At 43.4% G+C, this 26,637-nt stretch overlaps 1 protein-coding gene across 1 annotated transcript in view; it reads right to left on the minus strand.

Moving 5' to 3' along the window:
- Positions 1 to 17,342, minus strand: part of PTPRR (protein tyrosine phosphatase receptor type R) — a 106,968-nt gene extending 89,626 nt beyond the window's left edge. Inside the window, exon 1 of the mRNA XM_060279667.2 lies at positions 17,184 to 17,342. Within this exon, the coding sequence (XP_060135650.2) occupies positions 17,184 to 17,244 (61 nt within the window). The 5' untranslated portion in view covers positions 17,245 to 17,342. The remainder of the gene's footprint in view (positions 1 to 17,183) is intronic.
- Positions 17,343 to 26,637: the final 9,295 nt, after the last annotated feature.

A 26,637-nucleotide genomic window follows, 5' to 3' on the forward strand; every position in this document is an offset into this window, starting at 1 on the left:
TCAGTTGCATACCCATTTAAATGTGCAGAATCCAAGAACTGCCAGGGAATCCTGGGATACTGAATCTGGCCCAGATGCCGAGAATGCTGTGTTAGAGATCCCAACCATTCCTTGCACATCTACAATTCCCAGAATTCCCTGGGAGAGGGAATGTCTCTGACACCAGCCCATAGTACAGAGATGCTCGGGGGGGGGGGGGATGGTTGGCATGTCTGTAATGCTTGGCCAGTGGCTTCTGCCCATAGTATTTAACCAGTTATATTGGGAGCAGAAGACCTTGGGTTGATGTAATTGTATCAGTACAAGATTTCCCAAGTATACCGTGACAATCCTGAAACAGTTACAAGATTATCCTGGAAATATTCCATTGTTTCATATCTCCCTGCTTTCAATAAAAGACAAAAGTCCATTCTGTACCGTCAACTTCAGATACGGGACTTATAGGTAACAAGCAATGCAGCTTACCAGTTATTTCGTCTTTTATTCTAGATAATGAGAGGGTAAGGATTTGATTACTCAACATAATTCGGAAACAAACTACACCAGGAGAGCAACTTTTGCAGTCTTTGAAGTTTTGTTTTTTTAATTGCTGATCAAAATATGTTTCATAAGCAACTTTTTGAGCCAGCATCCACTCTTTGAAAATATGAGCAACCCCATTGATGTAAGTGGCCTTTAAGGGTTTGAATCAAAGTCAAATGAAGTCAGTGGGAAGTCTCCCTTTGATATTAGTGGTCTTTGGATCCGGCCGTATCGGTGAGATCAGAATTTGGCCTCAGAACGGCAACCCACACAAAAATCTCCTGCTTCATGAAAGGACTTGACTAATCGCTGAATGTTGCCTACACTTTAAAAAGCACAAAACATGCTCATAATCGTCTGGCTTGCACTGAGGACGCAGAGTGAATGGAAGCTGTTAAGGCTTGCTTAATGCGATTCCTGTTTGTCATTATTAAGTGCGTGTGAAAAAAAACAAAGCAATGGAGCAGACTTTTGACTCTCGGTGTATCAGTCTATGCTGGTGCGTGACAGAAACACAGCATCGTGCTCCAACCCCATGAGGGATGGCCCCTCAGGGCAACACAAAACTTCCTGTGGAAAACTAGCATGGAAAAGAGGAAGCCTCAGCTATTCTGTACATGTGGAGTTTAAGAGGTTTCGTACAGGGCAGGACCAGCTCCAGGAGTTGGTGGATCCATGGCCAAAGCAAGTTCACTGTGTGTCCCTTTAACCTAGAAGAGGCACTGCATTCTTTCATTCTCTCTCTAGTCCTCTTTGATGGGCACTGAAGCTAGTTTGTGACCCTCTTGGCCTTGGGAGCCCTAGCAATAATCTCATCTTGCTACCCTCTTGGGCTGGCTATCTAGGGCGGGTTCCCTCTTCTATTTTACAGGAGCAGGCAGGGGGGGAGGTGCTTCCAAACAAAAATATAGAGGAAAGATTTCGGGAGTTCCTTTCTTTTAGAATTCTTAGTATTTGTATACCACCCTAGCCTGGGTTCAAACTAGATATGGAGCTAAATGCATCACTTGTTGCTGTGTCCTTAAAACAAGAGGAAGCAGAGAGCAGGGGTGGATTGTGGATTTTATTGGGACTATGAAACACATGGAAAGGAGTGTAACCAGGGTTTTATTTCCAGCCAGAACTCACCAGAACAGAGTTTTGGCACCTCTCATGTGGGCACCACTATCATTATAAGAAAACAAGGGAGGCATTCATGGTGAGTTCCAGCACCTATTTTTCTAGAAAAATAGTACTGGGTGCAACACCCTCCACTGCAGACCGGTATATTAGCTCTAGGAAGATGCTTTGCTTAGGCAAACTTTGATCTTTCCCTATTTTAAGAACACAATATATGGGAAGAGGTCAGAATTATTAGACAATTTCAGACAAGTTTTTATGGTGAAAAACACTTTTGTCTTTTCTTAATTTTTGGTTGTTGGGTGGAGGAGGAATCAAGTGAATTCAGTAACACAAAAGGACAAGTGAACATTATCATTCTCCATGTGTATAAGATCATATGGAAACACTCTCACATGCACAGACTTCAAGAAGATTAAGTCTCCTGGTGTATAGTGAATTGCAGTCTGTCACTTCACTTTGGTAAGTGATGGAAAAGGCAAAATAAAACAGAGTTAAATAGCCAAGAGTACCGGTAGTTCAAAAACCTAAGAGAGGGGGGTAAGGATGGATGGATAGATGGAAGACCTTGTGCAGTAGCAGCATTTGAACTTTGGTAAGTGATGGATAAGGCTGAGTATAGCAGAGTTAGTAGTGAAAAAAACATTCAGTAACCCGAGAGAGGAGGAAAGGATGGATGGATGGACGGACGGACGGATGGAGGCCCAGTGCAATTGTAGCATCTGAGGTTTAGAACTGTGATGTAAAAATTAAGGAAGCTAAAGTTCCATGGCAGAAGGGAAAAACCCCAGGAACTTTGCAGTGCTTTCTGGATGCTCAAGGAGATTCCAAAACTCAGATCTTGCAAACAGCTGCAACACTCTGATCTACGGGACAGTTATGCAAGTGAGTGCTTTTCTAGTCGTCTTCAGGTGACATTTAATTCTGTGCTTTTGTAGAAAGAGAACCAGACAACAGGTTTACAACTATGTGAGCAAGCCAGGAAAAACAAAAAGAGAAACCTGTAACAAAAAATAAATAAATAAATAAATAAAAATCAAGCCAAGAGTGATTGACATTTATATGTATTTCAGTAGCCATTAGATATTAGATTCAGGCTTGCAGTCTAGGCACCAAACGGGCAGGTGTTCACATCAAAGAAATCTGAGTTGACACCTGTCAAGATAATTATACATAAACATAACAATGCACCAACACTACCTCTATAGCAGCGTTAACCTCTGGAAACATACACAGCCCGTTTCAGCTGCCTAATGTTCCAGGTCCTTGAGCAGCTACAAAAGGCCATCAGTTAATATTTATAATTTGTTTCCCACAGAAATAATTCTTCCAGAAATGGAATTCTTCTTCCAGACTCCCAACATTCTCTCCCTTTGTTGCAAAAGTGGTCAGTTCTATTTTTAGAACAGTAAATCATTTTGTGTCAGTGCCATGAAAAAGTAGAGCCAACCAACATTTTTGGATCTCTTTGTTATACTTCCCTGATATCTTGGAAGGACTGTTTTCACCTCCCAGCTGAAGCCTGCCCCAAAGGGGAACAAATATTTAGTGTTGGTGCTAATTTCCCCCTGTCCCCCCTCCTGACGAAACCATATTGAAGTATCTTGGCAATTCTGCTCATGCCTTCTTGTCATTTTAGAGCAGGGCTTCCCAGCTGTTTTTGGACTACAACTCCCATCATCCCTAGCTAGCAGAACCAGCAGCCAGGGATGATGGGAATTGTAGTCCAAAAGCAGCTGGAGACCCAAGTTTGGGAAACCCTGTTTTAGAGCAAGCAATGAAAATGGATACTTTGAAAAACAATCTACACCACGACTTTGACATGGTGGGAATATGGGTTGATGAAATTGTGTGTTTTGCTTGTACAGAAGGAGTATCACAGGGGTGGGGAACATTTTTCAGTCTGAAAGCTGTGTCACTGCCATGTCACTTCTGGACAACCTTCTGAATGTTGCTTGCTGGTGGTGTGGAAGTCAGAGACAGAAGTGGGTGAAGCAACAAATACGGTATGACTTTTAGCTTTGTACACTAGGCTAATTTTTACACACATCCAAACACTCCGTACCTTCGATCCAGACACACAAGGCATTATCAGAGTTAGATTAATAGAACTGTAGAATTGGAAGGACCCTCGAGAATCTTGTGGTCCAACCCCCTGTAATGCAGGAATCTTTTTGCCCAACATGAGGCTTGAACACACGACCCTTAGATTAAGAGTCCCATGTTCTATCAACTAAGCTAGGGCATCAAGGAAGCATTCTAGCCAGGCAAAAGCGCTTGGATCAGTGATAGATGTGGCCTAGGGAAAATTCCAACGGCCAGACAGAGAGATCTAGATTGTCACGTTCAGCTCCTAGGATGAAGATTTCCCACCCCTAGGGTAATATGACTGCTTCGTCGCTCACTACTCAGTGAACATCCTGGTTTTTTATTCAGCTAACTTTCAGTAGCTTCACAGCGTTAAATACAGGTTGACTTGGGAATTACAGTCAGGGTGAAGAATCGCACAATCCTTCCATCACACACCTCACCCCACATTCCCACTGGGACAATTTGGTCATATGAATTTTGACCTCGCAGAGATGGATTATTCCTCTTAGTGAGAGGCAATGACACATGGTATCTGCCATTCTGTTGGCATGAATAAAATTCAGTGAATTATAATTAGTCAGCTTAATGGCAGGTTATTTCACTTTTATCCTCTGGTAATTATCTTGGGTCTATGGGGATGTTCAGGAATGGAAAACTACTTCACACTGGAGTTTCCCAACCTTGAGGACTTTCTTTTTCAGAGCCTACCATACAGATACCATACCGGGGGGGGGGAGAGAACCTACCCCCTAATATGTTTTGTCTTTCTCTAAAATGAAAAAGAGAAAGAATTTCCTGTTTCCACTGAATAAAAAGATAAAATCCTTTTCATACTATCACCTGATCTCAGTGTAGTGATGGAAAAAGTCTGAGAGTATTGTCTCCTTTTGTGATTGGGTAGTCATTCTAATTGAAAGTGGGTTTCTTTTGTTTACTGTTGAAAACTGAAAAAGATTTATTTTTCCTAAGGCAGGTTCTGTCTCTTATCACCACTGTCCCTTTCCTGGTTTCTTTTCTCAATCTAGATCTGACCTACCATTCAGACCTCTGTTTCAGGTATCTTTTATGCCCTCATTCCTCAACACACACACACACACACACACACACACACACACACACACACACACACACTATAGCCATCAATAAAACCCATTGGATGTTCTGTATAGGTTTTGAATTGACCCGACATCCCACTCGCCACCTCTTCACAGCAGATGGTGCTTCCTACTGAGAGAACAGGCTGCACTTAACAACGAAGACTACTGCTAATAAATCAGGACTGCAAGTTTTAATCAGATTAATCAACTGGACCATTAATTGACAGTTGGAGGCAAATCTAACGAGTGAGAACTAGTGACAGAGTTGTTAATCTTTCGGTGGCTATTTTTGTCCTAGTGTCCTACTGCAATAAGGAAGGGGGGGGGGAATAAAAATCTTGACGATGCCATCTCCCCTTAACAAGGAGTGCTAACTTTTGTTTCTGAAACTACAGGTTCCCATGTCCTTCCTTCAACAGTGGAAAAAAGACAGCTGGTGGGGCAGCTGAGTGGGGCTGCTTTCCTCTCCCACCTTTCAAACATCGTTCAGCACCAGGAGGAAGAAGAGGGCTATATAGCTCCTTCTATAAGTAAGGAGCTTGGCAGGTGCAGGCATGGCAGCGGAGCCATTTCAATGTTCCTGCAGCTGTGTCCGCACCATGCCAGGCTCACTGCTGCCTTTCCCCCTCCCTCCAAAATTGGCTGCAATTTTATAGGAGTGTACAGTTTCCATGTTAAACACTTGAAAAGCATGAACTTGTGGTCAACTTCCTTATTGCTGTCTTTGTACAGAGTGTGTTCCAGTGTTTATCTTACATGTGGCATGTTTACTCAGAAGAAAGTCCAACTGAGTTCAACTGACCACACCAGTTTGCATAAGATTGTGTCTGTCGTTTCCTACACACCCTGCAAGGAACATCACTGTTGTTACCACTGAACAGCCTTAGAGGACTGATGCTCCAAACTCTCCCAGTCATGGTTCAGATCCAGACTCCCCATCTTTCAAGTCTTTTTTCACATCCCTAGATCACGCTGATTCTCATGAAGACAACCAAATTACTACCATATTTACGTGAATCTAATGTACCATCGCATCTAAGGCACACCTCAATTTTCAAAACCTTGAAACCCCCCAAAAAAGTATTTGCTGGCGCCATCAAATCTAATGTGTACCCTAATTTTTGTGATGCAATTTGGCCAAAAAAATGTGTGTTACATTTGAGTAAATACAGTACATCTAACTCCGACTTCAGCTGTACTCAACCCCACCACATAACTTGTATTCTTAAACTCTACACAGAAAGTATGCACACTTCCAGCTTTGGACTTGGGTTTGGAAATTCATAGATTTCAACCAACTTCAAAGAAGAGATTCTGTGCTTTATGGTGATATTGCTCTCTGTATTCCTCAAGCATCCCATGTACCTGTTTAACCATTCCAGCCACCATTTTTATTCTTACAAGTTTGTGTGCACTGATGATAATCATTATCACATCACCTGTTCCACATGTGGGGAAGCTTTGGGCCTCTAGATGTTGCTGAACTACAGTTCTCTTCATCCCTGGCGATTTTCCATGCTTGTCAGGGGTGGTGGTAATGGGAGTTATAGTTCAGCAATATCTACAAGGCCAAATGTTCTGCTCACCTGGCATACTCCTATGGTTTAAAACAGGGGCTGGAAAGCTGTGACCCTCCACATGTTGCTAGACTGCAACTCCCATAATCCCTGAGCATTTTTACCATGCCTGCTGGGAGTTGGAGTCCATCAGCATTCAGAGAGCCACAGGTCTTCCACCCCTGGTTAAAAAGAGACATGGATAGAAGTAGTCATTTATTTACAGTGTTTTTATTCAGTCTCAAGGAGATCAGGGAGCCTAACCATTAAACCAATCAATGAAATCAACAGTCATCAATAGCAAAATATACTGAGTAAATTAAAAGCATTGAAAACAGAAGTCGTTCTTAAAAACTACAGATACCCAGAGAAAGGAAGGGTAAAAAAATCCCTATTATAATACTCACTATTAATCCTAAATAAATAAAAATACATCTTCACTTGGTGGTGCCAAAAAGATAACAAACCTTGTGCCACTTAGAGGACTGAATTCTAAAGCCTACTTAGAGTTGCAATATTTTGCTGATAGTTGAAGGCAGAGGAAGCAGTGCGAGTATAAAGCGTGTGTTCTCCCCATCTCAAACCCCATAAGTAAACACACATATCTGATTCCATGGACAACTCTACTAAAAACTGCTTAGACAAATAGCTTGCTTAAATTATATCCCCTTTCCCAATTAAACAAACCAAAGCATAGAACATATTTACCCAAAGGATGCTTTCAAATGATGCACAATGTCCAACTGAATACATAGCCATCTGGAGCTAGCATCCCTGGCATCTATAATATCTGCTTAACAAATCCATCTCAAATGACCAGGAGGTCACATGCCAGTTGCGACAGACTCATTGCCTACCCCCCCCTACCCCAAAATTCATTGCATCCAAAGCAAAGCTCTTCCTTGATTTTGCATATTTTAACATGCATTTAACATATACTTTGTGAAATAGTTAAATACTACTCAGTATACTTTTAAGCAAAAATCTGATAGGCTAGAAGTCACTGAGAATAAATCACCCCTATGTGTTTAACTCATGACCAAGCCAGCATTTCAGGGCTCAAAACCAAAAAGGGCTTATTTGAGCTTCTGACTATAGGGATGCATTTCACGATCAACTGTTAAGTGAAGTGGAAATGTGATATTGTGGGCAATTGGATTTCTGTGGTACACTCATGTGAATTAAGAGTTGATGGATTGGTCCCTAATGCATTCACAATCCTGACTCACTCATACACAGAATATTGATTCATTTAATGTTGCGCAAAACTTGGACATTTTCCAAAAGGTGCCTTTTTTCATCGTCCCTGAGATTCCATTGAACAGAATGGATAATCTCACTTTGCAAGGAATGAATTTGGTATTATTTCCATGCATCCATGGAGGGTCTGCCTTCTGTATTAACCACACTTGTTTTTGAATATATATATATTTTTTTGCTTGTTCTTCACACGGCATTAAGTAAAATCACATGAAGCTATCTGAAGTACCATTTACTCTATATGTACCATCCCATTAGCAACGTATACCGAATATACATATATCTACTTGAGTGCTGTCCACACTGACTGGAAGCAGCTTTCTCAGGTTTCATGTACAATGGGAAGAAATATCCAGAAATATCCCAGTTCTTCGCTCTTCTCAGTTGACAGAAAAGGATTTGCTTAGGATCATACTAAGATCTGCAGTGCACGTGGAACCCAGCCTCCTCGATCTCAGTCTCAAATCTCTATCTGCTGGATTACAGCGTTGCTGACAGGCTATGGTCTGAAGATACATAAAGCTAGCACCTTGCTGATGCTAATCAGGCCTGGGTTTGGGTCAGTGCCCTGATGGGCGACTGCTGGGGAACCTTGAGTTTCACAACAGAACAAAGGCAGGATAGAAATGTCAGGAAGTCAATCAATGTGACTTGCACCATGCAGTGCTCATTTGACTGCTTTACCATGTGCATATAGGGAGATTTCAACGTGCCACTGCATTGGTTTCCAACAGGGGTATGGTGGCAGCATAATAAAATATAGGTATGCTTTGAAATAATAATAATAATAATAATAATAATAATAATAATAATAATAATAATAATAATAATGCATCCACTCCACCACATTTCTAAAGTGAGATTGAGTCCACTCAGCCCATATATTACCACTCAAGTCCTGAATTGGTCAGAATCTTCTCTACCAATATTCTTCCATCCTACAGATTTGAGGATATTTTTCAATGTAATAACACACACACACACACACACACACACACACACACACACACACCTCTCAATGCAGATCCACCAAGCTATTTCACAACTAGCTTCTTCTGAAAGAAAGCAAAAAATAACTTTGTAATATGTCTGCTGAGCTTTCACATAGAAAAAAAAGATAATTGTCTACATCCTCCTAGCATAGATTACATCCTAATAAAATTTCAGCAGGGAACCTTCTGCAGCAGAACAAATTTAAGGGATAATGGCTGGAAAGTGTTTAAATTAATTAATGCCGTGAAGCAGAATTCTAAACACGTTTCAAAGGAGAGTCGGCTACGCTCATTCTAAATATTCTTTTCATATGCATAGTAGACTTGCAATGTACATAGGAGCACAAGTCCTCCTTCCCCCTAAAATAATTCTGTACTTGGAAATTGCATTGCCGTAGAATGTAGTTGGATCACACTGAGCCACCTCCGTGGTGACAAGCTCTTCTCTCAAGATAATACATTTCATTATTCTCTGCTTCAGTTTAGGCAGAGTTCTGGCGCTCTCCAGACATTGTTGGACTACAACTCCCATCAGGCCCCAGCCAGCATGGCCAACAGTCAAGGATGGTGGGAGCTGGAGTCCTGCAACATCCGAAAGGCACCAGGATGATAAAGACTGATTGAGAAGGTGCATTTTTTTTTACAGCTTCTCATGCAGCTCAGGGATGGTGAACCTGCACCTCACAAACACCTTGATGTTTCTGGACTCCTGTCATTTCTGACTATGTTCACTGGGGCCAATAGGAGTTGGAGTCCAATAACATTTGGAGAACCGCAGATTCCCCACCCCTGATTTAGTTAAACCAGAAAAGGTCAGTAGAGCATATGCTCTACTACGTGGGGGACTCCCTGGTCCTGAATGGGGTAACTGTGGCCCTGAAGGACCAGGTGTGCAGTCTGGCAGTCACTTCAGACTCACTGCTGTCCATAGAGGCATGGGTCAATTCTGTGTCTACCAGCTCCATCTGGTATGCTGAGACCCTACCTGCTCACAGAGAGTCTCTCCAGAGTGGTACCTGCTCTAGTTAGCTCCTGCTTGGACCACTGCAATGCGCTCTACATGGGGCTACCTTTGAAGGTGACTCGGAAACTACAACTAATCTATAATGCGGCAGCTAGACTGGTAACGAGGAGCAGCCACCAAGACCACATTACACTGGTCCAAAAGAATCTTCATTGGCTCCCAGTACATTTCTGAGCACAATTCAATGTGTTGGTGCTGACCTTTAAAGCCCTAAACTGCCTCAGCCCAGTATACCTGAAGGAGCATCTCCACCACCTCCACCCCGGACACTGAGGTCCTTCTCTGAGGGTCTTCTCCCTCACTGTGAGAAGTGAAGTTACAGGGAACCAGGCAGAGGGCCTTCTCAATAGTGGCACCCTCCCTGCGGAATGCCCTCATCAGTTGTCAAGGAGATAAAGAACTACACAACTTTTAGAAGACATCTGAAGGCAGTCCTGTTTCAGGAAGCTTTTAATATCTGATGATTTACCATGTTTTTATACGTACTGTAAGCTCCCCAGAGTGGCTGGGGAAACCCAGGCAGATGAGGAGGGTATAAATAATAAAATTATTATTATTAAAAGGTCACAGATTCAATCCACCCATTTCCTGGTAATGCTGGAAAGACTGCTTTCTGAAAGCCAGGAGAGCAACTTTCAGTCAGTACCAACCACCCTGAGTCAGATGAACCACTGGCCTGAATCCATATAAGGTGGTTTCCTATGTTCCAAACCTATCTGAGCCTACTTGGGTTTTTAGATCTTCAGCAGACACCTTTCTCTGTCCTGTCACCCTCACCACACATTTGGCAAGGGTACGAGAGAGGGCCTTGTCGAGGGCTGCTCCCAGATTGTGAAACTCCCTTCCATGGGAATCCAGGCCGGCTCCCTCTCTGGTTTTCTTTCACCAGCAAGCAATGACTTTTTTTAAAAAAATTAGAAGAGTCTTTGGCCATTAACCGGCTGTTGTGACAAGATCCTTTAATTGTGGGTGTTGTACATTTTTCTTCTCCTCTTGTGTTTTTGGATGCTTTTAACTTGTTTTGATTCAGCGCTGGTTTTAATATGCTAACATTTGTTTTGCTTTAATATTCATAACTGATCTATGCATGTTCTTAGCTGCATCTGTTTTTTATTCTTGTTGTGATCAGCTTTGGGTTCTGCACCAATTAAAATATAGGATATTAAAAAAAGTAAAATAAAATAAATCGTTGTTGGCTAGTGCTGTGCTGAAACCTGTTTCCCCCCCCCCATTTCTCAAAAGTTATCTTCAGCTGTGAAAGAGCCTTCTGTTTTTCTACCTTAGTTGCAGGTTGGGTGGAGTATTGAGCTTGCTCTATTCCTGGGAGGTCGATGTGGGTAGTCTGGGTGTTTTTTCCACCCCATGAAACATTTCTTCAGGGCTCTGCAGCCTACAGAGTTGCCTGTGCTTCCTGTTCTGGGGAGGAAAATAACTCACAGGAAGAGTTCTCATGATGTATTCCCCTGGGTTTTGATTGAAGCATGGGAAGTAGGGAGGGTGGCTGCTGAGCCCCTAAGATCGGTTCACTCACTGGTTTTGTTTTTAAGGGAAGTGCTTCCTTTATTTATTTCTGTGCTGGTTTCTATAAAAGCAAACCGACTAAACAACAACAAGGTGTCAGGCACATGGTAGGCAGGGTCCTTGAACTTATGAAAAGCCTAAGCTCATGGAGTTTTCAGGTAGCATGGCCCTGAAAAGGTCATAGCCCAGTCAGTGTCAGAAAATCTGCTTCTCATGCAGAAGGTCCCAGGTTCAATCCTTGTCTGAAACTCTGGAGAACGGCTGTCAGTCAGTGTCGGCAATACCGAGCCAGATGGACCAACAGCCTCGGTCCATATAAGGCAGCTTCCTCTGTTCCAGGTGTGCAAAACACTGGATTTGTAGAATGAAAGGACACTCACAAGCATCCTTTGGCCATGCCAAGGTAAGGTAAGTCCTGAATTCCACCCATGAGACTTTTACAGAAATTTGTGGTAGAATGGCTGAAAAATTCAGGATAATTTGTCGGCATCATTATTGTTGAGAGCTTTAATGTGACCCGATAGATTTGTTTTAGAGGCGTGCATAAAGATCTTCTGAATCAATCATCTCCTAGTGACAGTGACCAAGTTCTGATGCTGAACAAAACTACCCAAAACCTTCCCCAAATGTCCAGGATCCAGTAAGGGACAGGGACAGATCTGCCCTATAGATGTGATTCATTGGCTGCAATCCAGCAGTTGCACAGCTTATGCCAATTCATTTTAATGAGCTGAATTGCACTCATAGCCTTTAAATAAATACTCTATGTAAATAAATACTCCAAGGTAGGTGTTTGGCATAGTACTTGATATATCTACCAGTTTTAGAAATCATTACCGCCTTCCTTAAGATGTCTCCTAAAAACTGTGTTATTCAGACATGCCTTTACAATGTGATTTTCTTTTTTAGCAACCAGTATGTGGCGCTGTGGTTAAAGCACTGATCAGAAGGTTGGCGGTTCGAATCCCTGTGACGGGGTGAGCTCCCGTTGCTTGGTCCCAGCTCCTGCCAACCTAGCAGTTCGAAAGCACGTCAAAATGCAAGTAGATAAATAGGAACCGCTACAGCGGGAAGGTAAACGGCGTTTCCATGTGCTGCTCTGGTTTGCCAGAAGCAGCTTTGTCATGCTGGCCACATGACCTGGAAGCTATATGCTGGCTCCCTCGGCCAATAATGCGAGATGAGCACGCAACCCCAGAGTCGGTCACGACTGGACCTAATGGTCAGGGGTCCCTTTACCTTTACCTTTATTTATTTATATATTTTACTGATGCTTTTACTGACCTTACTATGATTTTGTAGGCTGTATATCACCTTGCTGCCTTTTACTGAATGTGTGGCGAACAGATATTTTAATAAAACAAACCAACAAACCTATGTGGCATTATTTTTATTAAGCTGTAGACATTGTCAGTGCAAGCCTTTCGCTTACATAGGACATCCTCCCACACCCAGTCAATGGGATAAGATGCTGGAAAGACATTGTACAGCCTATATACTTTTTAAGTCTGCTTAACTTTTTGGTGGACACCATTGTGGCTGGGCCTAGGGCCTCGCTGTGATCCAGCTGGGGCTGGAGATCAGTGCGGAGGCAGGACCCTGCCAGCCAATCAGCACCAGGGGAGGCGTGGCCAAAGGAGATTTAAACCGCAGTGCAGCTGGGGGCCGTCCTCTCACGCCCAAAACACAGTCACTTTGTTTCGATCAGCTTTATTCTATTGCTGTTGCAATAAACCAAACTATATTGTTCTTGGATCTCTCCCATACAACAACAACAACAACAACAACAACAACAACAGGAATCAAACTTCTGGCCAATGGCACCCTAGAGCTCATATAATTACAGCCCACAAACCTATTTTCCTTCCTAACTTAGTGAATGCTATAGATTTTTTTTAATGCGTTGCTTATTGTTAACTCCACACTGAAAAAGTCTCCGCTTGTACCACAGAATGGGAGCCATACTGAGAACCAGAGATGTTTCAGCCACATCTCACAGAGAGGATATAATGAGAGTCTCACAGCTGCACTAAGTGCAATGCAGTTGATGGCTATAGATGGAAACCACCATGTATAATTCATAACTGTAGACCGTGGTTAGATGAATTTCACAATCTTGTTGGCCAGATTCCTCTTTTGCTGTATGGAAGAGATCTGGTAGGTGCATCACAAGAACACTATGGGGAAGCTCATCAAAATTTGTGTGCATAAGATCAAGCCACGCGTCAGGGAGGGACAGTTTTAGAGAGCACACGAGCACTCTCTTGAGTGAAAATTACTCCATTAAAAATAATAATCCTCTCACTTACAAAACTAGAATGTCTTGGAGAAGGCTAAGCTAGAACTCTTCCCCAACACCAAGTATTTTATGTGCAAAGTTGTTGTTGTTCCTATGATGGAGAAGTATTATGAAGCAGTGCAGCTTACACAGGCTTACTTCCACCATGAGAACTAGTAGACACAGGATCATAGAACTGGAAGGGACTACAAGGGCCATGTAGATAAATCCCCTGCAGTGCATGGGGCTTGAACCCATGACCCTGAGATTAAGAGACTCCTGCTCTACCAACTGAGCTATATCCTTTGCATAGTGGATTGTGATCCTAAACCCATTTACTTGTAGCTTACTCCAGCTAGATGCGCTTAAGATCGTGCCCTATAAGCCAAGACTTCATTCTTAAGAAAATTGATTCATGAAATAAGATTCAAATGAAATAAAGAGGACTGGGTTTCCATTAGAGGGGGCTGCACAGATGCAATCCTAAGCAAATTGAATGGCTCTTCAATTGTTACGCCTACACACTCAAAGTACGTAGATGTGTTTGTCCATGAGGAGGTGTGACTGCCCATTAAAACACACCTCCATGCCCATGTATTCAGCAGACCACCAAAAAGGGCAACTTGTGTGCCTATAAGCAGAGCCTATCCACCTGATGTAAAGTTCTTGATGGTGGGGGGAGTCTACAGCTGAACACACACAGGCTCTCCTTTCCTATAGTCCAGGCATGTCCAACTCCCAAGAGACTGCGATCTACTCCCACTAAAAAAAAAGTGTCAGTGATCTACCTACCCTCTTCTGGATTGAGCATCAGGGGTCTTATTCTAAATATTAGCTCCCAATTTGATCTCCAAAGTAATTTTAGCCACTAAAATTTTATTTAAAAATAAAGGACAAGTGTCAGCTAAGTTTTAATCACAGTATACCCACTGTATACTCACAGTATACCCACAGAAATTATTTATCTTCAGGGCCGGCCCTATGGCCAGGCTGGGTGGCGCAGGGCACCACGGCGCCGCCCCACCAGGGGGGCGCTGCGAGCTGTGCCCGCCCGCTGGTCGGCCGGTCCGTCGCACAGCTACACCCATGGCAACCACGGTGTGCCTGCCCACCCGCCACGCAGCAGCGCCTGTGGCAGCCGCGCTGCACCTGCCCGTCGCGTTGGGAAACAGGGCGGGGGGCGCCGGAAGGACCCGCCGCAGCACGGTGCCAGGGGCACTTAAGACGGCCCTGTTTATCTTAGTCATATGCCGTCATTTCAATGGATGTACTCCGAGTAAACTTGGTGACTACCATCCAAACACATGCAGACATGCAAGTTTAGAATGTCCCAGCCATGTCGGAAGATCAATTGAGGGGCATTTAAAAAAGGGCCTTTCTCTGTGGCCACACTTAAACTCTGGAAGTATTTGCCCTGTGAGGCTCAGTTGGTGCCTTCTCTTATGCCATAGGGCAAAAACCATTTCCTTTGGTAGGCTTTAGGTTTATCTTATCCACAATTTGTATTGTCTGCTGCACCAGTCTCTGTTTCCACTATATTGTTGCTTTGAAATATTTTGCATTGTATAGGTGGTTTTAGGGTGCACCGTTGCAGTCCCCAAGAGTACATCCCAGGGGCCAGAGATTATTGTGGAGAGAAAGGTCCACCGGTGAAGATGGAGGTCCACAGGTGGATACCCTTCAGGGGCAAACCATCCATAATGCACAGATACAGAGCGTGCTCAGGGCCTTAAGAGTTCTCACTGAACAGTGTTATAATATGTACTCAGATGTAAGTTTCACTGTTGTTCAGTGGAACTTACTCCCAGGCAAGTACTGTAGATACATTTGCAGCCTCATAGCCTCCATCATCCAACACCAACTAGATACAATTAGAGATTATAAAATGTTGCATTAAACTAGCAGGAGTGAGAGAAGGCAAACACACACAACGTAACCAGCTGCACTGAAATAAAACTGGTTGTGGTTACGTTGTGTGTGTTTGCCTATGCGTTTTATGTAACCTTGGTTTGTTATTGATTGGTGTGAGAGAAGGTACATCATTCCAGTATTAGACAGATGACTTAAAACTGCACTCCTAAAAGAGTTATTCCCAATGAATGCAACAGTATTTACTTCTGAAAAGGCATGCAAGATAGTTGCATACTTAAACACCTGAGTTTTATGCAATTCCTGAGTTTTATGCAACAAAATGTGACCAGCTGGGGGTGGGATGCCCAACTCCAAATCAGTGTGAGCCTGTGATTAGAGGTATTGAGTCCGCAATATTTTTCTTTCTTCAATTTTCCAAACAACCACCTCGGGCAACTAACATCTCCCCACCACACCACCACCACCACCACCACCACCAAACTGTAGCCATGTAAGACCACTCAGACAAACTGGTAGTGAAGCTCCTTAGCAGACGACATCCATTTTCATTGCAGGAAGAACTTAACAGCAATGTTTGCTGAAATGAGGTGATGCTGTGGTTCTATTAACAGAGAGTTATCTTTAAGAAATGGTCCTTCTGTTTAAAATGAGGATACTGCACTTTAAATGATGGGGAAGAGCAGCCCAAGACGATTGTGATATTCTTTGAACCACCTTTCTCTTTCTGTGCAGAAATACAAGCATATAATAACTAGTCTAAAACCGATGGCCAAGATTGAAAAGGTGTTCACGGAGGGGGGCTGTAATGCTTTAATTGCAGCGTTTCCCCGAAGGCGGCAAAGCTTTTGCTAGGTAAGCAGAGAGGGGATTTATTATCCCCACTGTAGGGCTATTGCACAAGAGAGAGCTGTCGCAGCGGGATTTCACCTTTCCTAAAATGCTACTTCCACATCCGAGCACGCATTTAAAGCGCAGCCTCCATCATGCTACAATAATGACTTGTGCGATTCCCCTCGCAAACAAACAAAAAACGTGCACAGGCATAAACCTCTATCTAGTCCTTCGATCTCTTGTTACCTGGAAGGGCAGCAGCTGAGCGTTTGCAATGCTGTGTTGTTTTGAATTACCGTATTTCTTATTAACAGAGCTCAGGACAGCGGGGACCGTATGATTGCAAGATGTAGAATTGTCTGGCCCGGTTCCCCGCTGCTTCGCATTTCTAGGTATTTCGGCTTGTCGCTGACCCTGGTGCTGAAACCCGAAAACATGCACTGTACCTAGACGGACAGAGGCGTCCACACCAGACAACACCGACAGAAAACAGCCCCACCCGCTCCCCCCAAACTGCTCCTGTCTGGGTAAGAAAACAGACACTTTTCCCGAACAAAAGAGGGATCTTCAGCTTCCGAGAGAAGCAGCTCCGGGCTGCTGGGGGAGAGCTCGAGGCGAATCTAGCCCAGATTACGGCGGGGCTAAAACACGTCGCCAGAGCTGCAAACCAGATGGTCCGCCTCTACTAAAGCGAACAAGCTATTGCTCCAAATCCACCCTTTGGAACGCGCAAAAGCAAATGACCCACTAAAACGCGCAGATGAACAGCGGGGAGGCTCCAACGCCTATTTGCTTATTTTTTATCCCCCAAACCCTTCCTGGGACGCCAATAAAGGATGGTGGCCCCGCATCCAAGGAGGGGGACCACCCAACAGGTGCTTTAATGGCCCCGATTCTCTCTCCCTCCCTCTCAGCGTGCCCGGGCGCTCAGAGAGACCCCTTCCAACCCTCCTAGCCCAAGCCTCGGCTGCTCTGCACACCATCCTAGCACGGCCAGATTGGGTCCTCTTGCGTGTTTACCTGCAGCCTGGAGCTGAAGCAAGAGGCACGCCACCGGCAGGCAGGCTGCTGTCGTCCACATGGTGCGCGCCTGCGGCTGGGAGAGCGCCGATCTCCGCCTCGCTCGCTCTGGCCGCGCTCGGGGTTTTGCTTCCCATCAGGTTTTCCTCCTTCCTGGTTAATGAGCACGCTGGGGGAAACGGCGCGTGCGCAGCTGCGGCGAGCCGAGCGACGGCCCTCTTCGGCCGCCCGAGCCGGCTGCCGGCAGAAGGGGCTGCCCGGAGGGGCGCTTGGATGATGGCAGTGGACAGGCTCGGGGAGCTGTGAGGAGAGGGGGGTGGATCCCTGGGTCTGGAAAGGCAGTTGAGGATGGGGAAGAAGAATAGAAGAGCCTAGAGACCAGCTCTCTCAGTCAGCTGCCACAGCTGGTCAGAATCGGAAGGGACCACGAAGGTCATCTAGCCCAACCCCCTGCAATGTGAAGAGATCTTATGGGACTCAAACCCACGACCTTGAGATTTAGAGCCTCATGCTTACTGACTGAGCTATTCCGCCACCCCTTATTTTCACCCATTCACCCACCTTGCATATTGTGATACACAGACAGTTCGGTTAACTCTCTACAGTTGCCCAAGCAGTGACCACCATATTTTCCCGCTCTGCCTCCGACTCCATAAAAACTGTTTCAGCCAGCTGAGCCAACCCTACCATGAGGCAAAGTGAGAGGGCTATGTTGCAGCCACCTCAGACAGTTAAATTTGAGTGCCATGAAAGTTCAGCATATTAGTACTTTACATGTAATATTACAGTATATAAAGGGAGAGAGATGCATTTGTTTAGAAACCACTGGCTGCTGCAGAAATGAAGTACATTTTAGCAGAGGTGGTCACCAGCACATGGCACCCCATATGGTAAAATTATATTTCGTCTGAGCTGTTTGGCTGCTAAAGCAAACATAGAAACTTTATGTGCAGCGTATTTATTCCCATCCATGAACAAATAACAGATTTACCCATATAAGTCAAAAAGGAAATGCTGGAGAATTTCTGACTGAATCTGACTATTTCTGGTGCCAACATCAAAAGTAGTGGTTAAAGTGTTGTAGTAGGAGCTGGGAGATCGGGGTTCATAGCCATGTTAAGCCCAGAAGCTCACTGGGTGGCATTTTGTGCCACTTGTTATATCTCAGTCTAACCTACCTCACAAGATTTTTGTGAAGATAAAATTTGAGGGTCGAGGACCATGTATGCCATCAGGAGCTCCTGGGAGGAAAAGTGGCATATAAATGGAGTCATCGTCATCATTTTCACCTTGACTTGGAGGGAGGAAATGTGTGCTATTTGCACAGTCAACCCATATCAAATGGGTTTTAATGGTCACATGTCACACACACACACACAAAGTTGTTAGAGACATGCATAATAGCACATGCTCACTGATGGCAGGGAAGGGCTACTGCAAGACATGCCACAGGTCCATCAGGTCCAGCACCTTTCTAGTTGCACCCACCTCAAACTGGGTTTTGCATCTCACCTGTGTTGCCATCTCTTGTGCCAATTCCCACACCTTCCCCAGTCAATAAACAACAACAACCCTGACTTGGGGAAAGAAGAGGCAATTACAGACAGCAGAGTCAGTCTTCACTTTCAGAAAGCCCCACAATTCCTTTCCTCATCCATAAATGACATGCAGAGCATCATTTCCAAGATTCCAAGACTACTGAGAAAGAAATTGAGACTACTGAGAAAGAGAGAGAGAGAGAGAGAGAGAGAGAGAGAGAGAAGATAAGAACTTTGTTCCTCTTCTTCAAAAAAAGAAATCAGAGCAGCTGACAACATAAAATGAAATCCAATTTGCAACAATAAAATCATAGCTTCAAACGATAAAAACAAAAATGACAACATTTATTTATTTATTTATTTATTTATTTGACACATTTCTAGTCTGCACTTTTAACACACAGTGTTAAATCCAGGTAAAATACAAAGCTAAAAAATCTTTTTCATGAAAACAATGGAACACCAGATTCCGGGGGGGGGGGGATTTTAATGCAAAACCAGAAAAGGATACAAACAACAACTGACCTAAAAATGTTTAATGTCGGGGGTAGGTGGGTCAGGAAGTGAGGTACCCCACAGGGTTGGCATCCCGATTGAAAAAGTCCTACTCCATATTTTGTCCACAAGACAGCAGGCATCTATAAGGAAATGTGCAACATTTACAGCCAAGAAAAAGCCTTGTGGGACTCTCTTTTGAAGGGAGTAGTCTGCTGATATCTCCTCCTCATATCCCAAAGTAGAACGTTGTTGGTTATTGTTTATTGTTTATTATTTAAAGGTAACGGTAAAGGTACCCTTGACTGTTAGGTCCAGTTGTGGATGACTCTGGGGTTGCAACGCTCATCTCACTCTATAGGCCGAGGGAGCCGGCGTTTGTCCGCAGACAGCTTCCAGGTCATGTGGCCAGCATGATTAAGCCGCTTCTGGCGAACCAGAGCAGCGCATGGAAACGCCTTTTACGTTCCCACTGGAGCAGTACCTATTTATCTACTTGCACTTTGATGTGCTTTCGAACTGCTAGGTGGGCAGGAACAGGGACCGAGCAATGGGAGCTCACCCCATCACAAGGATTTGAACTGCCGACCTTCCGATCGGCAAGCCCTAGGCTCAGTGGTTTAGACCACAGCTTAGTTTAGACCAGGCATCCCCAAACTGCGGCCCTCCAGATGTTTTGGCCTACAACTCCCATGATCCCTAGCTAACAGGACCAGTGGTCAGGGATGATGGGAATTGTAGTCCAAAACATCTGGAGGGCCGAAGTTTGGGGATGCCTGGTTTAGACCTTCAAAGTCCTAAGATCAAGCACACTGCTCAGTATATGAATCTTGTGACTACAGAGCCTTTGCGATATGTCTATCCACTTTTTGCTTAAATACCTCCGGTGGAGAAGTTCCTTATCGCTGGGCCCCAAACCTTGCCATTTCCACCCATTTGTTCTAGTTTTGCCCTCTAAAGCAAGTCTAAAGAGAGCAGGTCTGCTTAATCTTCTACATGACAGCCCTTCAGACCCTTGAAGGCACACATTATGCCTCCCCTTAATTTCTCTTCTCCAGGACAAACATATGCAGAACTTCTCAACCATTCCTCATGAGACTTGAGCCTCATCTGCACTATACATTTAAAGTGGTATCATACCACTTTAAACCATCATGGCTTCCTGCAAAGAATCCTGGGAAGTGGGGTTTGTTAATGGCACTGAGAGATGTTAGAATACTCCTGTTCCCCTTACAGAGCTACAGTTTCCAGAGGGGTTAACAATCATTCCCTCTTCCCAAGGATGGGGAAACTGTTACCTTCTATACGTTGTTGGAATCCATTAGTATAGCTGGTAGTCAGGGCTGATGAGAGCCCAACAACAACAGGGGGAGCTACAAGTTGCTTGTCCCATATTTACTCTGCCTGGCAACACCCTCCAAGGTCTCAGGGAGAAGTTTTTCCTCACACATGATATTTGATGCTTTTTACTAGCCTTGGGTCTTCTGCATTCAAGGCATGAGGTATGGCCCCTCACCTATTTAAGATATTAGTAACTGAAAAGGATAATTATCATTTTAAATGTTAAATATATGATAAGAGCAGAATCTGAAAGATCATGTTTTATTAATGCTAGTCAATGCACCATATTTTTTTAAAAAGAATATGTTCCTCAGTTATGTTCAACTCCTCTTCCTCCACTCCATAATTTGAAACCTATTCGCTTACTGCAGTGGGTTTTTAATTTATTTTTTTAAAAAACTTATTATGTCAAGATAAGCAGAAGCAGACGAGATAACTGGATTTGCAAGCTGTTGTCTGAGAAACACTTTGCAATGGTCTGTGGGAACCTGCCTGGTTAAATTTGTGCCCACTCAGTTCCTTGTTTGCCTCAGTTAAGTAATGTTCAAAGCTGTGTGACATACATTCATTATGACTTTTTCGTATGTTCAACCACAGAGTTAACATTTGGTTGCCCGTGGGAAAGAGAGTGGGCCACATACCAAAGGGCTGTCTACATTGTTGTAAAATGCACTTAATGTATGTACAGTGGTACCTCTACTTACGAATAACTCTACTTACGAATGTTTCTGCTTACGAATGGAGCTCCGCCCACCATCTTGGATGCAGTTTAGATAGGGTTGCTTCGACTTACAATTTTTTTCTCCAAATGCGTTCCTATGGGATTTGACTTACATTTTTTTTTTTTTTACTTACGAATGTGCGTTCGGAACGCATTAAATTCATAAGTAGAGGTACCACTGTATCTACATAATAAAGGACACCTGACACATGGTTTACAAATAAAGGATAGAAGTGCTCAATCTCTCCAGGAATCCACACCACAGACTTAAAACTGGTTTAACAATTATTTCCCTATAACGAAGCTAGGGCTAGAGATCTCAGCATATTACAATTCCCAGGATGCTTTGTCAAGAAGCCATGGTGGTCAGAACGGTCTTACCTCTGATGGTTGTGCCCATACAATTGTCTGTCCCCAAAGTGAGGAAGTCACAAGTGATTCGATTTATTAGATTTGTATATTGCTTTATACAAAAAAGTCTCAATACTATATAATACAATGGGAAATATATTAAAACAATGCACAGTGGTGGTACAATAACAATTATGGAAAATGCATGCAACGTAGTGACCTGGCTCACCTGTCATACGGAATCAAACCATGGTTTAGTGTGAACCAGGTTCCTGTAGAGGAGCTCACAGCTGCTTTGCTCCCTCTCTTACTCCCTCACACTAAGTTAAGCCAAAATATATTTTAAAAAAATATAAAAATTGTCCAGTAGCACCTTAGCAACCAACTAAGTTTGTTCTTGGTATAAACTTTTGTGTGTATGCACACTTCTTCAGATACACTGAAACAGAAGTCACCAGACCCTTATATATAGTGGGAGGGTGGGGTGGGGAAGGGTAGTAGGAGATGGGTGATTGACTCAATGGGTATGGTAAACCTGTTGACGATTGTTAACGACTGCAATTAGTCCTACAGGAAAAAGCAAAGGATAGTATGCAGATGATTAGCATATGTAATGAGACAGGAATCCAATATCTCTATTAAGAACAGGTTTCTTCCATCTCCTACTACCCTCCAGAGTCCATCTCCCATCTCCTACTATCCTCCTGGGGAAAACCCCACCCCCACCCTCCCACAGTATATAAGGGTTTGGTGACTTCTGTTTCAGTGTATCTGAAGAAGTGTGCATGCACACGAAAGCTTATGCCCAGAACAAACAGTTGGTCTCTAAGGTGCTACTGGATAATATTATTTTATTTTTTGTATATTTTGACTGCATCAGACCAACATGGCTACCTACCTGAATCTAAGCTAAGCCAAAGTTAGGCTCAACATGTCATCTCACCTTTGGCTCATAGTTGAGCTCTTTCCAGATGTGCAATGAGCTATCACCAAGGGCTGCTCTTGATTTGCCATTTGTGGTTAGTCTGGGAGAGACTAGAACATGAGTCCAGATTTGGACAACATGCTAAACCAGGCATCCCCAAACTTCAGCCCTCCAGATGTTCTGGACTACAATTCCCATCATCCCTGACCACTGGTCCTGTTAGCTAGGGATCATGGGAGTTGTAGGCCAAAACATCTGGAGGGCCGGAGTTTGGGGATGCCTGGACTGGAGCATGAGTCCAGATTTGGACAACATGCTAAACCAATCATTGACTTGACTCAGTGTGGTGCAACAATACAAAGGACCCGGGAGGAGCAAGGCTTCTTTCCAAGAGATGCCCACTCATATGTTCACGCTAAACCATGGTTTGGCTTTGTGTGCCATGTGAACCAAGCCACTGTTACAACAATATCATGAGAGCTCCCCACATGTGCAGGAGGATAAAAACTTGTTTACCTGCCAATGAAATGATAGTGAAGTTGGTTCCACACATGCCTTGCTGAAAAGTGTGTTCCAACAAGGGAAGTGGGTGGGATCTCAAACTGGTGAGATTTCCATTGGAAGACTTAAAGAAGAGTTTCTCCTTTCCAGTATTGCTGCTGATCTCCTTGCCGTGTGTGCCTTTATTGTCCTATTAGCTGTGGTGCTTTATCACCAGAGATATTACTTTCCCGCAGTATCAAACCTGAGAAACACGTGGGTTGGATTATGGTGGGTTAGTGTCTTTACTGCATCACAGGAGTAAACTCCATATCTGATGTGTCTGGTTTCCCTAGCAACCAAGCATATTAAGTTGTCTTCCCAACTAGAATTTACTTCAGTCTTCTAACTCAACGCAGCAGTTTACCTTTCTCTTGGTAATAGAGATAACCCAAAATTATAGGTCTTCTGTAATTTTCTTTAAACTGTTTGGAGAAAGGGTGGCTGGTCTTGATGAGTGGGTTCTAAGAACCTAGGACAACAAGGAAGACATGTGAAGATACATATTTTTTTCCACCTGCAAGTTGAAAACAGTGGCATTTTCTGAGACCCTGAGCAACAGATTGATAGAGATAAGTGCATTTAGGAATCTGTCTGGTGATGATTTTGCCTGTAATGGTGTCATCCTATGCATGTCTGAGAAGTAAGCGTCACTGAGTTCAATGGGACTCCCTCTTGAAAGTGCATAGATGATTGCAACCTAAATGTGGTTTTTGGTACTATATTTAACCATGATAGGAAAACAGAACCTCTGTATCCAGAGGTAGTATACCTCCAAATGCCTTATGCTAGAAACAAACTGATGGGTAGGACTTTCGTCTTCATCTCCTCCTTGTCTGTTTCTCATAGCATTCTATGGGAAACATAGTGTGTGAACATTATCCACATTGTACATCCTAGGAACTGGAGTTTACCTCTCACTGAGCTACAGTTCAAATTGTTTCATCATCTTCATCATTACCACACACACAAAAAAACACCCCACCCTGCCATCTTGGTACATGTACATTGACCTTGAACTACCAGTACTCTTGGAAAGCAAACACTAGGAGTCTGCTTCTTGAAAGCAATTTTCAGGAGTTTTACTGGTTGCATTGACGCCTGTTTCCAGTAAGTGGCAGTAAAAGATTCATGCTCAAGTCTGTGCCATCATGAAATCCTTCAGAAAGCTGAAGGGGGGGGAAAGCAGAAGTATGGCATGGACAAAGTATCTCTGCGTCTATCTGGTGCTTTTTTCCTAGAGTCAACAACCTGCTTGGAGTCAGTATGACAAAATAAAGGGCATCATAGAAGGTTTAGAGTATGACACACCAGTTAGGAAGCTTGACAAGGATGTCAATTGTCTCTCCCCAACAAGAACGGAAAAAGTCACAGGAAACTCCCGGCTCTGTTCAGAATCCAGGTACAACTCAGGCCAGTACCAACTAGCTACTAAACTGTGTAATGACATTATCCACACAGATGACCAGCCATCTTCAAATCTGATCCTAAAGCGCTTAAAAGAGGTGTGCTAACACTGGTGGTGATCGTGATCCTGTGCTCTGATTTTATGCACCTGTCCAAGAAATTGACCCCAAGTGTGGTTAGTCCAAACCTAACCCCCTTATTTGCTTCCCCACACTGGGTCTCCAGGTTCTCCAGTTATGGCCAGATCCACACTATACATTTAAAGCATGCGGTGTCCCCCGAAGAACACCGGGAGCTGTAGTTTGTTAAGGGTACTGGGAATTAATCTACAGTTCCCAGAATTCTTTGGGGAAAGTCATGTGCTTTAAATATGTGTTGGGTGTGCTTTAAATACATGGTGTGGATCTGCCACATCTTTCACCGAGTATCAGTTTAATTTCATTATGAAAGGTATAAATATCAATCTTATTATTCTTTAAAATAAGCTGGCTGTAAATAGGACAAAGGACAAGATGGAGTTGCTTGTTGCAATTTAGCTCATCTGATTTTCCGTGGAAACTAGTCTTAAGTGCTCCCGTTACTGGGATTTTCTTTCATTCCGTCTAAATATGTTGACTACAGAATTTCACAAGATTTATTCTTGGAAAGTACAGATTTGGTCAGCAGCGAGGATGACTTAGAATGACAGCATAGCAGCCAGAGGGTGAGCACTTTCCAACATGTCAACTTCAATGCTATTCTGGGATTTCTGGGATTGTTCATGACAGTTTTTTGATCAAATGGTTGCGTAGGAGAACTACACAGTGTACTCAAATCCTGGAAATATGAATTGGACAAGATAATATGAACACTGCCTGCATTAATGGATTGGGGAAAATGGCAGAGTTGCATTCTGAAGTTGCTTTGGGGTCACAGAGGTAGTTAATCTAATTTTTCTGTATAACGACAATTATATCTGTTTGTATAATGTCATTATTCTGCTTATTACATATTTTGTCAAGAACGTATACTCTCCTTGAGTTCTTAGTCTTTCTCATTAATGTAGAAAAAATGCATGGAAGACACATGGAAGGTGGATCAATTAAGGCAGTCTTAGTTCTTGCTTTTTTCATATTGCATTGCTACATCAAAGAAAATGTAATATTGGATTCCAGACATTCATTAACCTTCTTTATTAATATATTCTTCTGCGGTGGAATGCCACCTTACACAGAACCATACATCACTGAAACAGAAAGCGTTGACTCAGGGGCGTAGGAAGATAGGGGGGCGGGGCGCCCTGGGCAGCACGATCCCAGGGGCGCCATCACGGCTGCCTCCCCAAAAATGTGTGCCCTGCCCCTGCACGTGGTGCACCCCACCCCCAAATCGCACGCCCCACCCCCAAAATGTGCATTGCAAAATGATCTTTGATTAATTTGTGGACGGATTAAACAGGTTTGAAATCGGAAAACTCTAAGGAGCTAGTCGAGGCATCTGGGGGAACCGAAACCAGGGTTTTTTTGGGGGGGGGGGGACTGGACATAGAGGGAAAACGAAGGAAGTAAAATGAGAATTGATATTAAGTGGAACATTTTTGGGGAGAAATTAGAGGCTAAGGGGAAATATAATAGATAAGTAAGATTAAAATGATTATATAAGAAGAGTTGGAATATTGATGTGATAGAGATGAATAATGATGTGTTAAAAGTAGTATTTTATAGCAATATGGAAGCTGTTTATTTGGGGATTAAATTAGACTCGGGAAGGGTGGGATGGGGAAGTCGGAATGGTTATAATTAAGTGATATTATGAGTATTTTTTAAATTAATTTTTTTATTTTTTATTTCTTTTTATTTTTCTCTTGCTCTGTGTTTTTTGTTTTTGTTTTTTGTCTTTTTTTGTAATCATTGGTGAATTAATAGTGAATGTAAATTTTTTTTGTATTTTGTATTTTTAAGAAAAATCCTTCAATGAATATATATTTTTTAAAAAAGCGCGCATCGCACCCCGTCCCCTGGAGGCAGCACGCCTGCTCTCCAGCCCCGGTGGCAGAGCATGAAGCCCCTGCGTTGACTATCAACAGAGCAGTTTCCCCCTTTGGTGAATGTTTGGCAAAACATGTTCATTGTTCTCTCCTGAAAGTTGGACATAAGA

The sequence above is a fragment of the Zootoca vivipara genome, chromosome 9 (assembly GCF_965207765.1).
Source record: "Zootoca vivipara chromosome 9, rZooViv2.hap1.1, whole genome shotgun sequence".
NCBI classification, from domain to species: domain Eukaryota; kingdom Metazoa; phylum Chordata; class Lepidosauria; order Squamata; family Lacertidae; genus Zootoca; species Zootoca vivipara.